This window comes from Zalophus californianus, chromosome 6 (genome assembly GCF_009762305.2).
Source record: "Zalophus californianus isolate mZalCal1 chromosome 6, mZalCal1.pri.v2, whole genome shotgun sequence".
NCBI lineage: Eukaryota > Metazoa > Chordata > Mammalia > Carnivora > Otariidae > Zalophus > Zalophus californianus.
Window position 1 is genome coordinate 47,423,723 of NC_045600.1, and position 17,754 is coordinate 47,441,476.

A 17,754-nucleotide genomic window follows, 5' to 3' on the forward strand; every position below is an offset into this window, starting at 1 on the left:
AATTTAAGTGTAAGTACCTTATTTGGGGGATGATCCCAAGGAACACAATTAAGAAAGTGAATAATGAAAGACAAGAAGTTATCAAGCCATGTTGGGTATCTTGAGCTGATCCCCCTGGGGATTCTGGGAGACAAGGTGGAACATGCCTCAAAATGATCCCAACCAAGAAATGTTGGGAATGTAGGTATTTAAATGCCAAAACCTTCACCTACACACCATCATTTGTTGGGGTTGTTTCCAGGGGCATTGACTCTCCAGCATCTCTGGTTTGCCCTGTGTCTTGACTGAGCATGCTCTCTCAGCTAGAAGAAGCCTTCAAAAACTCACAGATTGTGACACAAAGCAGCCTTCAGCACAAAGAGGTACATGCTAAGAGCACCGGCAGCATCTGCCACAGTGAAGATCTGAATATGTAAGTAACTAAAATGTGACTAACTGAATAATTTGATTTTGGTCTTTTGAATGCCAGGAAAAAAAGCACCCTTTAGCTACCCAAGAAAAGTTAAATATATTATAAAGATACTATTAGGTTTGTGAGCACACAAAGTAATAAAGAAACGAAAGTAATGCCAGGCTTAATGGGAACTGTAATGAAATAAGCAGTGTAGCTGCATTGTTTCTTTCAAGGGCCATACCCATGACCATGACTGGTCTCTGCCTGTGTCTTCTGCTCATCTCCCTTTACTATACTGTATCAGTCAGGTTAGGCCATGCTATGTTACAGTAACATACTGCTCTCACACCTCTGACTTAATGTGACAAAAGTTAATTTCTCCCCCATTGTTCTGCAGGCAGTGAAACAATTCTGATAACTGTTTTCCCATGTGGTGATTCAGTAATCTGGGCAGCTTTGATCTTAGGGTTCAGCAAGATCTCAACACATTTTCCATAACATTGTGCAGGGGCTTTTCACTGACTCCATCTAGAAGTAACACACATCACTTCTGTACACATTTCTTTGGCCAGAACTGGTCACAAAGTCTTCCCAACAACAAAGGGTTGGGATGCATATTCTGCCATGTGCACAGGAAGGACAAGATACCTACATATTGCTATGCACTGGCAATATCTACTACACCAGACATGTTCCTCGAAACTTTAGCTTCTGTATAACCATATTGGCTAATTTGGCCTCTAGTACACTTCTCACTCTTTATGCTTAGCCACCTCCTGCCAACTAATGTACTCAGTCTTTCCATCTTCAAATTTAAAAAAACCATGAAGAGAAGAATTCTTATAGTCAGTGCCTCCTAGCATGACCAAACGTAGGAACAGCTAAATTTAAAAGAAATTGTGGTGGGAATGCAAACTGGTGTAGCCACTCTGGAAAACAGTATGGAGGTTCCTCAAAAAGTTAAAAGTAGAGCTACCCTACAACCCAGCAATTGCATTACTCGGTATTTATCCAAAGGATACAAACATAGTGATCCGAAGGGGCACATGCACCCCAATGTTTATAGCAGCAATGTCCACAATACCGAAACTATGGAAAGAGCCAAGATGTCCATTGACAGATGAGTGGATAAAGAAGATGTGGTGTATATATATACAATGGAATATTACGCAGCCATCAAGAACAAAATCTTACCATTTGCAATGACATGGATGGAACTAGAGGGTGTTATGCTAAGCGATACAAGTCAGTTAGAGAAAGACAATTATATGATCTCACTGATATGTGGAATTTAAGGAACAAGGCAGAGGATTATAGGGGAAGGGAAGGAAAAATAAGGTGAAAATTGAGAGGGAAGCAAACCATAAGAGACGCTGAACTTTAGGAAACAAACTGAGGGTTGCTGGAGGGGAGATGGGTGGGGGGATGGGGTAATTGGGTGATAGGCATTAAGGAGGGCAATTGATGTAATGAGCACTGGGTGTTATATGCAACTGATGAATCACTAAATTCTACCCCTGACACTAATAAAAAAAATTTTTTAAATAAAATAAAATTTTTGATTTCTTCTTTGAAAAAAAGAAATTATGATATGAATGACCTCTGCCTCTGAGACTTAAACATCTTCTTGAGCCTAGGGCACTGTTCACTGAACACCTAAAGAAAAAGGATTCTGCCAGCAACTTTATTTTTCTAGCAAGCTATCTTCTTCTTAAAGTCAGGGGAAAAAATATTTGAAAACTTACAGAATGTAGGGAAATTCACCAGGAAGACAGCTCCAAAGAACATTATAAAAAACAATGGCATTGGAACCATACTGGGAGGTTTAAGGGGAAAGCAGGTGTGATTTCTAACCGGGACAGAGTAAGTGGTGTAAAGTCAGGTTAACACCATAATAGCATATGGAAAGTAGAATTCCAAAATACAAGATCAGGAATGTGAGAGGTGCTTTCCAAATTCTGATATGTGACAATGAAGATTAGATCAGAGAAAGGGAATCCCAGGAGAAGTGCTCACACTCCTTCAGAAATTCGTTCAAAATTCTTCTAAAAATTATTTATTAGATGTTTTTCAAATTATAACACATTTGTAACATATGCTTGTTATAAAAATGAAATAACCTAGTACATAGAGGTTTAAAGTCTAAGCCGATCATTTCTCTCTTTGCTTCTTCCCCAGCCCCAACTCAGAAGCAGTGCTGATGTTATGGTATTCTGACCCTTTCTCCTTGTTCATACATATATATTCAAGTGAATACATTTATATCTAGTGGTGTGTGGGTAGGTTGGTTGGTCTTTAACAAAAGAGAATCCTAATGCGCACATTAGCCTACAATTTGCTCTTTTTCATTTGACAGGATTTTGGGATAACCATATATGTCAGTATCTATACATCTAGGTAATTTTTCTTTAAAAATGTACATGTATGCATATAAAATACATAAGACACTCATAAAGTTTGTTTACATAAGTGGGATATCCTGTGTGCTAGGAAAATAGAATTGGTACATTTTTAATGACTTCCGTACTTTCCCTGCATCTCCACCTACAATCCATCCCCTGACCTCCCCTGGTAAGCATGGTTTACAATTGATGGACATGCTTTAATGAGTTTCTACATGTTTATATAATCATATGCAAACATATTTACATAGATATTTTGAGCAGGGGTCATTGTCAACCTATCAAAAACAAAATCATCTTGTGTACACTCCTGTGTATCTCCCTTTTCTGAAGGAGCAATCCTTAACGGAAATCCCTGTAAATCAAGTAAATGCTAACCAGTTCAATTCTTTTTTAATGTCTTCATATTCCACGGTATGGATGCAATATAATTTATGCAACATTACACTATCAGTGAAGGTTTTTTTCCTACTTTGGGGACAATATGAACATCTTGTAACTGAGTCCAAGCTGGTTCCATTCACTGCACAACAGGCCAGTAAGTCAAGAGACAAGATGTTGGGGTACGAAAGCAACTTTATTTGGAAATCTGGCAAACCAAGGAGATTGCAGACTATTGTTCCAAAGTACCACTTTAACTCAGCATGAAATGCAAGCTTTTTGTGTTAGGAAGAGGAGGGAGTGACAGGCAGTTGGAGTCAAAAGTAACCGACATCTATAGGCATTCAGGTGCCTGCAAGGGTCCAAGGAAAGTCATGTAACTTCTTTGTCCTTGGCCAGTTGATCTTTGCAAACAGGAATCTGGTCATGTCCTTACTGTAAATCTTAAACATAGTGTTGTTATTTTTGTACATACTTCCTTATCTGGCTTGGGGAGATAGGTTTCGGGTAAAGAGCAGTTTTTGCAAATCTTAGCTGTAAGCAAAATTCCTTCGATGATTAACATGCACATGTACAAGGCTAAACAGAAGTTTCTAACCTATAGGTCACAGCAGCAGGGGAGACAGAAGCAAAAAGGGTCAAGTGTACTAAGTTTTTCCCATTACAGTCTTCCCACACATACTCTTACATATTGATCCTTTTTTTAAAATTTTTTATTGTTATGTTAATCACCATATATTACATCATTAGTTTTTGGTGCAGTGTTCCATGATTCATTGTTTGTTCATAACACCCAGTGCTCCATGCAGAACGTGCCCTCCTCAATACCCATCACCAGGCTAACCCATCCCCCTACCCCCCTCCCCTCTAGAACCCTCAGTTTGTTTTTCAGAGTCCATCATCTCTCATGGTTCATCTCCCCCTCTGACATATTGATCCTTTTTATAACATAGCTTCCTGATAATGGAATTGGTGAGTTGAAATTTTCAACTTTTTTAAATGGTTATTTTGACCTTAATACATGTTTCCATACAGCTTCTATAGAAGCTTTACCTTCAATTAATTAGCCATAGGTACACGAGTCTATTTCTAGATTCTTTCTGTTTCCTTGATTTATGTCTGTTCTTAAGCCACAGACACAACATGTTGATTGCTGTAGTTTTATAGTAAGTCTTAAAACAGTATAAATCTTTCAAGTAGGATATTTCTCAAAATACTTTTGGCTATTCTAGTTTCTTTGCATCTTCAAGTAGATTTTAAAATTGGCTTGTCAATTTCTACACCTCTCCCCCAAAAAGTCTTCTGAATATTTTAATTGGAACTGCATTGAATCTATAGATCAATATGAGGGAAATTGCTGTCTTACACAATATTGAGTTTACTAATCTATGAACATGGCTTATCTCACCATTTGTTAAAGTTGCCTTTAATTTCTCTCTGGAATGTTTTATAGCTCTCAATGTATGGATCTTGCACATATTTTGTTAATTCAATTTCATGTTTTTTGATGGTGTTGTAAATGGTACAGTTTTTAATATCAATTGCTAATTGTGCACTGCTAGTGTTTATAGATACAATTGATTTTTGTATATCCAATGAGTTCACTTCATCCTGACAGGAATATGAATGAATCCTGGTCCTGTGTGTACTCTGAAAATTGTTTGTATTACAATTCCAGTAATCACTCTTTCTTTGGAAGTTATTATTGCCCAACCTGGTGGTGGGGGTTCACTCTATACATGCCCACCTTGTATTCAGTCAGAGACCCAAGCAAATCCTTATGCTGGAACTCTTTCTCTGTCTCACTCTTTCCTCTTTGCAAATTCTAGCTTCCTTGACCTTCCCCAAATCCAGTCTGTCTCCTCAACTCAGAGAGACTGGTGGGCTTTGTTTGGGTTCCTCTTCCCTCTACCGCAGTCTAGAAATTACCATCTGGTAGAAAGCCTGGCTGAAGGTAGGACTCACCTCTTTGCCTTCTCTCAGGAATGACAGGGCTACACTGCCTATTATCCAGTGTCTGACAACAGTTGTTTCCTATAGTTAATCCTGGTTTTTATGGAAGGAGGATTATTCCCATATGGCTCAAAGAGAGAATTGTGCCCTTTTGATTTTTCATGTAATAAATGGTGTTGATAGTTTTACTGACATTAGATTCCTAAGAAAATCCCTACTTGGTCATAGTTTATTAATCTTTTGCTACAACGCTGAAATCTATTTGCTAATATCCTATTTAGCACTTTTGCCTCTATTAGGTGATTTTGGCCTATAGTTTTTTTTATTTATTGCATTTTCTGTTAACTATATTATCAGATTTTATTGGGTCACCTGGGAGGCTCAGTAGGTTAAGCCTCCAGCTCTTGATCTCAGCTCAAGTCTTCATCTCAGGGTCATGAGTTCAAGCCCCACATTGGGCTCCATGCTGGGTGTGGGGACTACTTTAAAAAAATTACTAAAGTTATGATGGCTTTATAAAGCAGACTGGGGAACATTCTATATTTTTCTTTTTTTTTTAAGATTTTATTTATTTATTCATGAAAGAGAGAGAGAGAGAGGCAGAGGGAGAAGCAGGCTCCCAAGGAGCAGGGAGCCCGATGCGGGACTCGATCCCAGGGTCCTGGGATCATGACCTGAGCCGAAGGCAGATGCTTAACCATCTGAGCCACCCAGGCACCCCATTCTATATCTTTCTTTAATTTAGATTATTTCAAGAACATTAAAATCACTTGGGTTTTTTTTTAAGATTTTATTTATTTATTTATTTGAGAGAGAGAGTGAGTGAGTGAGAGAGAACCTGAGCAGGGGGCAGGAGAAGCAGAGGGAGAGGGAGAAGCAGACTTCCCCATGCAGGGATCCTAACACAGGGCCACGGGGCTCCATCCAGGGACTCCGGAATCATGACCTGAACAGAAGGCAGATGCTTAACCGACTGAGTCACACAGGCGCCCCTAAAGTTACTTGTTTTTTTTAAAGTTAACTAGAACTCATTCATGCAACCATCCTATCTTTTTCAATGATTAATTTGAAATTACCTTTCAAATTTGTTTTCTGGAAGTTGGTCTACTCAAGCTTTCTACTTTGAGAGCATTTGAACATCTTTTTTTTGAAGGTTCTTTTTACTTTTGCAATGTCATTCCATACAAAAGCAATAAAAACATAACAGTCTTAACAAGTTTACAATAGAATATTTGAACAAAAATCTGTATACATTATCCTTTACAGCAGTTTTACACAGTAAATTAACTGATTGTTTAAAAATGTTCCTTTTAAACACCTGTGCTATCTTACTTCTTGGAGTATTGTAGGTAGAGAACCTATGCAGTGCTATTTACAAGTACAAAATTAAGACTGTATAACTTACATGGAATCCATTAATTTAAGAGCTCAATTTAATATACTTGACTATTCAGTGCTCTGTATGAGGAAAAAATCAACCTTGACATACTGACGAAGAGCCAAAAGTTCAGTTCAATTTCCATAAAAACATAAAGGTATCCAATTCTGAGAATACTGAGTTGGATACCAGTAAAGAAAGCTAATGCTATATCGATGCTAGATTTGAAGGATTAATTAAGTTAAAATATTTTGACTGAAAACATATTCATTTCCTTTAGGCTTTAAATTTTGTTGTCATAGCGTTTCGCATAATATTTTCCCAGTGTTTGTTAATTGTGAGTTCTATTGTGCTTTCCATTATGTCAATAATTACATTTCCTTTTGCAGGTCTCATAATGCACATATTTATTTACCGTTGTGTGAAAAAGAAAAGGATGGGTCCTAGGATTGGGGTGTGTAGAGCTCCCTGCTCAGCAGGGAGTCTGCTTCTCCTTCTTCCTCAACCCCTCCCACCCCCCAGCTGGTGCGTGCCCGCTCTCTCAAATAAATAAATAAAATCTTTTTTAAAAAAACATCATTTGGGTGCATAGTTGAGTAAGTTTTAGAGGATAATAAAGCACTTCACACAAATGAGAACATCTGCAGTCACCCCAGGAATGATAAAATTACAGGCCTCTGAATCCTCATGCTTCTGGGCACTGGCTGATCACCAGCTGGAAGAAGGAAGATATTCCCTACCATTTCTATAATACCATCAGTTACATTCAGATTTTTATTTCCCTTTAAACATAACTCATTGGAGGACTTTAATGTACATTATGGCCACACAGTGCAGCATGAGGGGGGAATCTTCAAAAGTTTACAAAAAACTTTTTAGAGAAATGAATTCAAGAAAAACCATAAACTCTCAGGGAAGGTAAACAGAATAACATAGAAGTTAACAAAGATGATTTTGAGTTTTTCTTATACACAGAGCTTGACAGAGAGAAAACTCGGCATTTGTCAAATGAATGAGTGAATGAATGAATGAATGAACAAACGAACAAGGAAGCAAAATTACATGTGCCTGGATTCAAATCCCAGCCTCACCAGTATTTGACCTTGAACACTTTATTTATTTACCCATCTTTAAAATGAGGATAATTATGCCCACCTCTTTTTGTTATCACAGGGATTGAACTAGGTAATCCATGTAAATAAATAAACCCACTGCCTAAAACAGAATGAACACTTAACAAATGACAGTCATTTTAAGAGCTCTCCTGGGACTGATTTAGCTAATTCCTGGCCAAATAGATCTAACAATTAAATCACCTCAATATATTTCATAATAGGTCATTCTTCATGTATTGGTTATATTATAAATCTGTATTCTATTGAGTCTCTGTGAAACCAACAGTGTATTACACCGCAGACATTCCCTAAAATTATTCTTTATTTTTAACTTAGGATATGTTTTCTGCTAATAAGCAGACCTCTCAGATGGTGTCTTTTTCTGTTTGGGCTGCTAAAACAAAATATCACAGACTGGGTAGCTTATAAACAATAGAAATTTATTTCTCACATTCTAGACGCTGGGGATTACAAGATCAGAGTGTCCACAGGTTTGCCATGTGGTGAGGGTCTCCTTCGTCATAGACGGTGGCTTCTCATAGTAACCTCACAGGGTGGAAGGGGGCAAAGAAGGCTTCTTGGGCCACTCTTATAAATGCATTAACCCCATTCATGAAGGCTCTGCCCTCATGGCCCAATCACCTCCCAAAGGCCCCACCTCCTAATACCTTGAGGGTTAGGATTTCAAGATATGAATTTTGGGGAGACACATTGAATCTATAACAGATGGTATACTATGATAAGCAAAGTCAAATTCATAAAGAGAATACTTGCTGCTCACTTTGACATGTCCATAGCCCTGGCCCAAGGCTACTGTGACTTTCAGCCAGATGTATACAAAAATTCTGGAAAGGATTTTTATGTATTTTTATATATTAAATTATGCGTGGTACTGACAATCTTTTCTAACAGTTTCTCAACAACTATTTGGTATTAGCGAATTCTCTTGGGACCCATAAATTGGATACATCCTGCAGATACAGATAATGTTCCAAGTCCACATGAAGAAATTCTATGGCTGTAAACAGAGTACATATGCCTTTGGATGCTCTGGACTTAGCTAGTTAAAAACCAGATTAAAAAGAAATCATATAGCATTTGTGGTTAGCATAACTTTAAATAACAATGAGAACCCACCCCCCAACAATAATCAAGTGCTGTTTTCATTGCAACTGAGGAAGGTTTCGGAAAGATAATCTAGTTTATTGGACTATTTCTCCAAGGGCAGGTTATGGGCCATTTTTTACTGGGCAACAAAATGCTTTTAAATTGTAAATGTTGCTGCATATAATCAAGTTATATCTTTTTCATAAGATGAAAAATGGAAGATTTCTTAGACCTTGGAAAGAGTTTTTGCCATTTATTTATGAATCACTCAGCAAAAGGCAGTCATGTACTATTTCAAATAAGCTGCTATCTCAGAATGTCGCTGTCACTTGACTCAAAGATTTTTCTTTCTTTTTTCGGGGGGCGGGGAGGGAGTTCCTCCTCTTCCTACATCATCAAGTCAACAATTCTGTGGGCAAGGGACAGGACAAGATATCTTCATCAATATTTGGAGACAGAGAAGAAGGGTGCTTAATATATGAGGACTAACACTAGATCTCGCCCCATCCCCCTACCTGCACCCCTCCACCAGCACCATCACCCAACGCACTTCACTGGAGGAAACAGAAAAAAACCACCATTCTGAAGCTGTGGTAAATGCTCAGGCCACGTGACACCGAATAATGCTGTTTGGATTCAAACACTGAGACTCTGCAGTGACATAGTGATTCATCTACAGCTAGTTTACTAAACTGTGGGCACTGAGAAATAGGCAACCCGTATTGAGCCAAAGGTACTGCTGGCCTCGCGAAAGCTCAGCCAGGTGCTGAGAGTAGGGTGACAGCACAGCTTTGAGAGGCAGGGAGAGTGAAGAGGGGAGAGAGGCACGTTCACACCATAAGGTTCACACCGCGCCATGAGAAAGCCTCTGGGCCGAGCCTGAATTTAAAGCGGGAAATGAAGGGGCAGAGATTTTAACTAATACACTGAACCTTTACATCGGTCACCTAGCTTCAATCTCACGGCAACACTAAGAAATTGGTATTATTAATCCCCTCGTAGACCCGAGGGACTGAGGGTGAAAGCAGCAAAGAGGCTCTTCCTGGGACTTATGCCCGGCGCGCCAGACTCCCAGGAGGGGGGAGCGCCCGGGCCAGGCTGCACCGCGTTCCTGGAGGGGAGAAAAGCCCGGCTGCGGCACAAAAACCGAGGCCTGGGTGAGGCGCCAACCCAAGCTGCCAGCAGCGGAAGGAGAGGGGGCTCTCAGGCGCTCAGCCCTCGCCGGTGGTAGGTCGGTGCGGAGACCAGAGCTGGAAGCCAAACGCAGACAGTTGGCGAGAAGCACCAGCCCCCTCCGCCGGCCTACTAGCTGCGGGGAGGGGTTTCTCACGCCCCCTGCTCCTGGGTGACTGCACCGGAGGTCGGAAGGAAGCGGGGCGAGGGGATGAGTCAACCCGCCTAATTCCTACTTCCCGGTCCCTCGCCTCCGCACGCCGGCCCCCTCCCGAGATCTAGCAGCCGGGAGCGAAGAGTCGCTCATCCTCAGAGTCAGCTACCAAACCCGATGTGGCCGCAGAAGAGAGGTGAAGGACGGAGCGTGTGGCCAATGAGAGCTTCGCCCTCTCGCCGCCGGCCAATGGGCCGCTGTTTACAGGGTAGGGCGGGACTCGAAGGGGGCGGTCCCGGGCTGGCGCGCGGCGTCGCGGTCCGGTGGCTCACAGAGACAGTGGCTCGGAGACAGAGCGCCTCACAGGGAGTCGGCGCCCAAGCGACGCGGGAAGGCGCCACCGCCGCCGCCGCTGGCCAGGGTGCTGGATACGACAGGCCGGTCGACCGCTTCGCCAGCTCAGGCACCCGTTGCAGCTGCCGCGGCTTCGCTCCCAGCCCGGTCCTCATGGAAGAGATGGAAGAAGAGTTAAAATGCCCTGTGTGCGGCTCCTTTTATCGGGAGCCCATCATTCTGCCCTGCTCTCACAATTTATGTCAAGCGTGCGCCCGCAACATCCTGGTACAGACCCCGGAGTCTGAATCCCCCCAGAGCCGTCGGGCCTCGGGCTCCGGGGTCTCCGACTATGACTATCTGGACCTGGACAAGATGAGCCTGTACAGCGAAGCGGACAGCGGCTATGGTTCCTATGGGGGTTTCGCCAGTGCCCCCACTACCCCGTGCCAGAAGTCCCCCAATGGCGTCCGCGTGTTCCCCCCGGCTATGCCGCCACCGGCCACCCACCTGTCACCGGCCTTGGCCCCGGTGCCCCGCAACTCCTGTATCACCTGCCCCCAGTGCCACCGCAGCCTCATACTGGATGACCGGGGGCTCCGCGGCTTCCCCAAGAACCGCGTCCTGGAAGGGGTAATTGACCGCTACCAGCAGAGCAAAGCCGCAGCCCTCAAGTGCCAGCTCTGCGAGAAGGCGCCTAAGGAGGCCACCGTCATGTGCGAACAGTGCGATGTCTTCTACTGCGATCCATGCCGCCTGCGCTGCCACCCGCCCCGAGGGCCCCTAGCCAAGCACCGCCTGGTGCCCCCGGCCCAGGGCCGCGTGAGCCGGCGGCTGAGCCCGCGCAAGGTCTCCACCTGCACAGACCACGAGCTGGAGAACCACAGCATGTATTGCGTGCAGTGCAAGATGCCTGTGTGCTACCAGTGCTTAGAGGAGGGCAAACACTCCAGCCATGAAGTCAAAGCTCTGGGGGCCATGTGGAAACTGCACAAGGTGAGTCCTAAGAAAACCCACCCCTAACTCCCCTCGCCTCCGATCCTCCGGTTTTGCAGCAGACGGTCTCCCTATTGCGCACAGTGCATCCCAGTGGGGGTGCAATGCAGGTTCTCCTGTATCTGCTTCCCCCGTCTGGTGCACTGCAGAAGCGCAGGGGGACCTTAAACCGAGCGCAGGGGGAGTTGAATATCCCCAGAGAGCTGTTGCGGGGATGCCTGAGAACCGGTCTCCCGGGGAGCACTGCCTAGCACGGGGGTCCCAGCTCCGCGGCGGAGGCGCAGCCTGCGGTCGCCGCCGGGCTGCTGGAAAGCGCGGCGTAACTGGGCCGAGGCACGCCAGAGCCCGGGGCTGCCAGGAACGCTCCAGGGCAGATCCGGCTGCGGTCCCCAGGAACGAAATGGGGGCGGTGGGGCGGCGCGAAACGCCGAAGGCTGGAGCTGCGGGGTAGGCGGGCGCTGTGACTCGCGGCGGGGGCGGGGAGAACTCCGCGGGTGGAATACTGATGAGTCCGCCCTGGGCCAGACCGGGTGTCCGCGCTGGAGCGGGTGCGGGACCGGGTGCTTTGCCCCCAGGCGGCGGAGGTGGTGCAACCGAGGAAAAAAAGAATCCTGTGGTCGCCACGGCAACAAGGCTTGATGGCTGCGGGTCCTGACCCTGCCTGGGGGTAGGGACCTGGGGCTGAAGTAGCAGGACCAGAGGTTTCTGTGTGGTCCTGAAAGCTAGGCAGATGTGTATCCCAGGGTAACCGCATCCTCCCAATCGCCACACACGAATTTGTCCAGGATTCAACCCTTTTCCTCTTTCAGTAGTTGTCTTTGAAAGCTTTGAGGCACCTGTTACCAACAGATTTATCTTTCTGGTTTCTTTTGATGGCGCCTCCACCAAAGCCAGCTTCAAGAAGAGTGCCTTTAACAACGTTTAGGTAAACCGCTCCTCTGCTCAGAATTCTCCATTTGTCCCCCACATTTCTTAGACGGTCCCTAGAATGGTCCACTAGGACCTGCTTGACCTGTTCACGTTTGGCCTCATCGACCTCATTTCGTCCCACTCATTCCCTTTGCTCCAGCTGCACTGTCCCTCAACCAACATCAGACACCTTCCCGCCCCCGGGCCTTTGCATTCGCTGTTCTTTACGATTGGAACAGTCTTACCCAATAAATACCTTGTATTCGAATGGCTCACTCTCTTGCCTCCTTAGATTGTTGCTCAGATGTCATCTTTGCAGTGAGACCCTTCTGAACACAGTTGCTGCCTCTAGTCTCAGACACCCCTAACTGGCATGCTATGTATTGTAATTATCATGTTACTTTTGTATTTATCTATTGCTCCTCTCCACACATACTAGAAAATAAGCTTCATGAGGAAAAAGATCTTTATAATATTATGCCCACCCTGCTTAGAAGGAAGGGAACCACTCTTGAGGAGATGTGTATAAATTTCACTTATAATTTTTAAATAATTTGCTTGGTTGGGATGCAAAGGGTAAGGCAGGGATTCAGGATTAATGTAGGGAGATTTTCTTCACATCATTGAGTTGCAAGCCCAAGGATCAGGTAGGGCAGTAAAGATGGTGTTCAGGCCTCAGCTATGCCCCACTAAGGGTTTCCCAGCATTTCTTGGAGACTAGAAAGGCTAGTCTCTGAGAGAGACCATAGGGTTCAGGCTGGAAGAACAAGAAAAGAAATATGGATATCACCTTTTTTCAGCAATCAAGGAGGTTTTCTCAATTCAGTCTTAATTGAATGTGACCCGTGTTTATGGTTATTTGGGTTCTCACATATAACCTATTAAATCTTATTCGTACTGATGGAAATTTAAGTCAGCACAAATTTGAGCCCTATTAGGCATATGCATCTATTTTTAAAACAATTTCAATTTAACTTTTTTAAAATGATATTTTATTTTGAAAGTTTTCAAAACTTGAGTTCAGGGCCAATTTTTTTCTTCATGTTATGATTTCACTCTTAAACTGCTAACTATAGCCTATGTTAAGTTACTTTTCAAAACTATCCTTGGAACTAAGAAATTAATCACCCTGACTGAAAAAAGAACTTAAGAGTCATGCACTCATTAGGATGGTCAAACCACAGCATTATTTTTCTGTGAAGAGTCTATACTTTATCCATTAAAACCAAAAGCAACCTTTTAATCTTTGTCAAGCCCTGTATAGATTTGAAATGTTAAATCACTCATTTTATGGGTAATGGAAATTGTGAGTGGACACTGGTGTGGACTGGGTTGAAATTTGGATGTCTGTTAAAAAACCAATAATGTCAAAGCCCTTGAGACATGACATGTAAGACATGTAAGTAAGCTAGAAAAGGAAGGTTGGTTTGTTGAAAAAAAAATTTCTTCTCTGATCTTTTGCACACTTTTTCCAAAATAGTGAATAGGTATAATTTTTGTTCAATCAATATCAGAATTATTAAACTGCCAAAAAAAAATAAGGCAGAAAGATGACAGATTTTAACATTTGCTTACCGTCTTAGGTGAACAACAAATATTACTCCCCCATCTTATATTCTTAATAAAATAGTTAATGTGTTAACGCTGGATTTTCTCATATAGTCTGTGTATGTTCTGTTTCCACAACAGCCCATGGGACAGAATTTCTATGCCCTTCAAAACATAAGAGAGCAAAGAATTACATTAAGTAGTTTCCCCAAAGTTGGGCACTAAGTTATCAACACACATTATTACTAGACCTGAAAGTTTTCATTAATGTTCTACCATATTAATTAGTCATTTCTGGGGATAAAAAATTCTGTGAATAAGTATTTCCCTCGAGCTCTAAGTCATCATCTTACACATTTAAGACAAAATGGCTGAAACTTATTTTTAAAGACGTTTTAAAAACAACTGGTTGAAATTCATTAGTTGTCAGTTGACCAAATTAAAATACTTCTCACACATATATGACTTTCAAAATCCATGAAAAGTAATACTGCATCAAGTAGCCATATAAGACAAATACCTGGTAACAGTTTTCATTTAGTAGGAGCACTTGCTATATTCCTTTATCTAACTTAGTTTGGTATAAAGAATTGCTACACAAAAAAATCATTTTGTAGAGACTTTCAGATAGGCAATTGGAACAATTATTACTATTCTGTAATTTTAGCAATTCACATTTCTAAATCTAACATTATCCTCGAATTCCTGGTGTGTTTTATCAATCTCTGAATCAGTACATTTGAAACCATTCTGTTGTATTTGTGCTATTGAGCAAAGATTTTCTTTTCCTTTCTGTACTAACCACTCTGAATTTTGTCTCAAATGTTATTTTTCTCTTAGAAGATTTACAATTTAAGGAACATTTTATTTTATTTTTTAAAGATTTTATTTATTTATTTTAGAGAAAGAGCTAGGGTGTGGGAGTGGGTGCGGGAAGCAGCTGGGGAGGGAGAGGGACAAGCAGACTCTCACCCCGAATGCAGCACCCCGGCAGGACCCAGTCCCACAACCCTGAGATCATGACCTGAGCCTAAACCAAGAGTCAGATGCTCAACTGACTGAGCTACCCAGGTACCCCAGCGACATTTTAAAATAAACTATCAGTTATGCTTTCATTTTCAAAGTATTCTGGAAAAAATATCTGCTTTGTAGTATGTTGGTATCTCATCAAGTATTTGTGTAGCAAAATGTTATTTAATGTAACCAAAATGGTATTTGGTTAACTATCAGCAGTAAACACAATATAATCTAGATGTTCCTATGATAAATATAACAGATAGCAGATCTTCATTTTTTTTATATTTTTTAAATTTACATCTAGTACAGTCAGAACATTCTGTGCACAGTGATGCAAATATTAAGGATAATGTATCAGAGAAGTCAGTTGTTCCTCTTTGTACTGAGGCATAATAGAAAGAGCTAGATGACAGGGGATCCCATTCCAGACCTAATGCAGCCACTGACTTCCATTCTTCCTACACACAAATCTATATTTGTGGAAATATTTTGGAAAAAATAATTTAAATGCGTATAACTTACTCATTTCAGTTTGGCACAAGAGAAAGCTTTATATAAAACAGTTGTCTCACTAGTCAACAATTATTTCATAAGACCTCATCCCCTAATTTGGGATATTTTGCTTGCTCCTTTCAGAGCACAGGGTGCAGTAAAAGGCTACTCTTGAAGGTACCCCAGAAGGGTGAGCCACAGCCTCATGAGTCCAGAGAATATTCAGTTGAAGTAAGCTCAAGGACTAAAAACACTACACAAAGATTTATTTATATATTAAACAAAGGCATTTTGTTTTTCAGTAATGATGCTAAAATGATAGTTGATATCACTCAGTTTTTTCAGATTCTCCAATGAAGACAGTGTTATCCCTCTGAAGTAGCAGAAATTGTTCTTCCCGTATATACCATGAAATGATGCTACCAATTGAAATTTCAGGTCAAGTCACAGTTTGCATAAAGAGAAAATTATCATAGCTACCTGTTATTGACTAATAAGAATAATGCACAGTCAAAAATTATCCTTACTTTCAGTACAGTAAATTCTCTCATCTAAGTATTTCTCAAAATGTGTGTATGCATATAACTCAACCTTGGCTCAGAGGAGGATAGAACCCATTACATGGTAAAAAATTAAGAACAAGATAGTTCTAAATAATATTGTTATCAATTTTATCAGGGACTCTTGGTTATAAGGAACAGAAAACCCACTTAAGTGATCTCAGAGGATTTCGTGGGGAATGAAACAAATCAACTCTCAAGGAAAGCAGAAGTGGAAAGCTAGAAACTAAGTTTATTTTCTGTTATCAGTCAAGTTGGACTAAGTTATGCTACAGTAACAATTTCCTAATCTCAGTGAATTACAACAGTATGTAATTTCTCACTCCCCTCAGCACCCACTGAGAATCGGCTGTGGCCCTTCTCCACATCTTCCTATTCTTTTTTTTTTTTTAAGATTTTTTATTTATTTATTTGAAAGAGAGAGAATGAGAGAGAGAGAGAGAGAGAGCATATGAGAGGGGGAAGGGTCAGAGGGAGAAGCAGACTCCCCACTGAGCAGGGAGCCCGATGTGGGACACGATCCCGGGACTCCAGGATCATGACCTGAGCCAAAGGCAGTTGCTTAACCAACTGAGCCACGCAGGCACCCCACATCTTCCTATTCTTGAACTTCAGCTGAAAGAGCATGTTTGCAACATGCCAACCTTATGATAGAGGGTGGAGAACAAAACAGAACTACTCAATGGCACTTCAAGTTTCTATTCAGATGTGGTGTGTCATTTCTGCTTATATTGATGGGCTAAAATAAGTCATGTGGCCATGCCTCCCTGCTGCAGGAAATATACTGTTCCCACAGAGAGAGGCACTAGATCAGGACCCTGTAGTGGGGGCTTAGAGAATATTTTGAACAAATAATACAATGTGCCACATGTTTAACTCTTACCAGTGCTTCTGTCTCTTGCAATGGGCCTCTTTGGCCTGCACAAGACCTGACGGACTCTTCCGGCCCCAAGACAGCATGACATTTCAGGTCAGGTGTCCACTGGCATCTAACTAAAGTGTCTCTTCACCTTTGCAACTTTAGAGAAAGAATCTGATTGGTTCAGTTTGCGTCAGGTAATGATTGATGACTGTCTGGACCATGACCCCACCCCTCTGGTGAGGTGGATGTAGACTAGGCTGAGACAAGTGAGGCACTCACCTCAGGGGCAAAACTTAATTGGGCACCAAAACTCAGTAACCAAGATAAAAAAATACTGTAATGCAATATCTTAAAAAATAAAACTGAATGCAAGAAATCCATGATCAACAAAATGTCAACATTTTAAATAAAGGCAAGATCAATAACAGTGCCATGCTGAGCCATATTGCACGGAGTCAAAAGGAACAATCAATAATATCGGTCCCATCTTTGTTTAAAATTTTAACCTTTGTTCCTAATAGAATCTTTGCATTGATTTTTGTTTTTAAAAAATACCACATTAAAATAGTATTGATGTTGATTCCAGAGATTTTTGGAACTCCCTTAAATTCCACATCTCAGGAGAGTGCCTCACTCCCCTCCCCCCAGTCCCAGTCCTGACAGACAGAGTCACTTAGTACAACACCTAGCTCCCAGTTTACTGTTCAGCTGGAGAAAAGCTCCAGGCAGAATGCTTCAGAAAGCAGCGGGGGCAGGGAGGGACTGACCAGCATTCTGGTAGGGTCTCAGAGGAAGCCATGCTGGGTGCAGAAGAAAGCCCTTTTGATCTACTTGGATCTTCTGCGTTTTAGCCACAGCACTGATTTCTTGAGCTGTTTTGACAGTGAAGCAATAGAGTTGATGATGATGAAAAAAAGGACAGAAAAGTATAGAGAACACTGAGAGCTGGAGCTCAGAGCTTGCTCTCCCCAGCAATGCTC

At 42.1% G+C, this 17,754-nt stretch overlaps 1 protein-coding gene across 7 annotated transcripts in view; it reads left to right on the forward strand.

Moving 5' to 3' along the window:
• Window positions 1-10,240: 10,240 nt before the first annotated feature.
• Window positions 10,241-17,754, forward strand: part of TRIM9 (tripartite motif containing 9) — a 108,469-nt gene continuing 100,955 nt past the window's right edge. For 2 of the 7 annotated variants that reach the window (XM_027571405.1, XM_027571406.2), the window contains exon 1: window positions 10,241-11,386. In XM_027571405.1, coding sequence (XP_027427206.1) covers window positions 10,277-11,386 — 1,110 coding nt within the window. In that variant the 5' untranslated portion in view covers window positions 10,241-10,276. The remainder of the gene's footprint in view (window positions 11,387-17,754) is intronic. The other 5 variants (XM_027571401.1, XM_027571404.1, XM_027571403.1 and 2 more) reach the window with 4 other exon arrangements.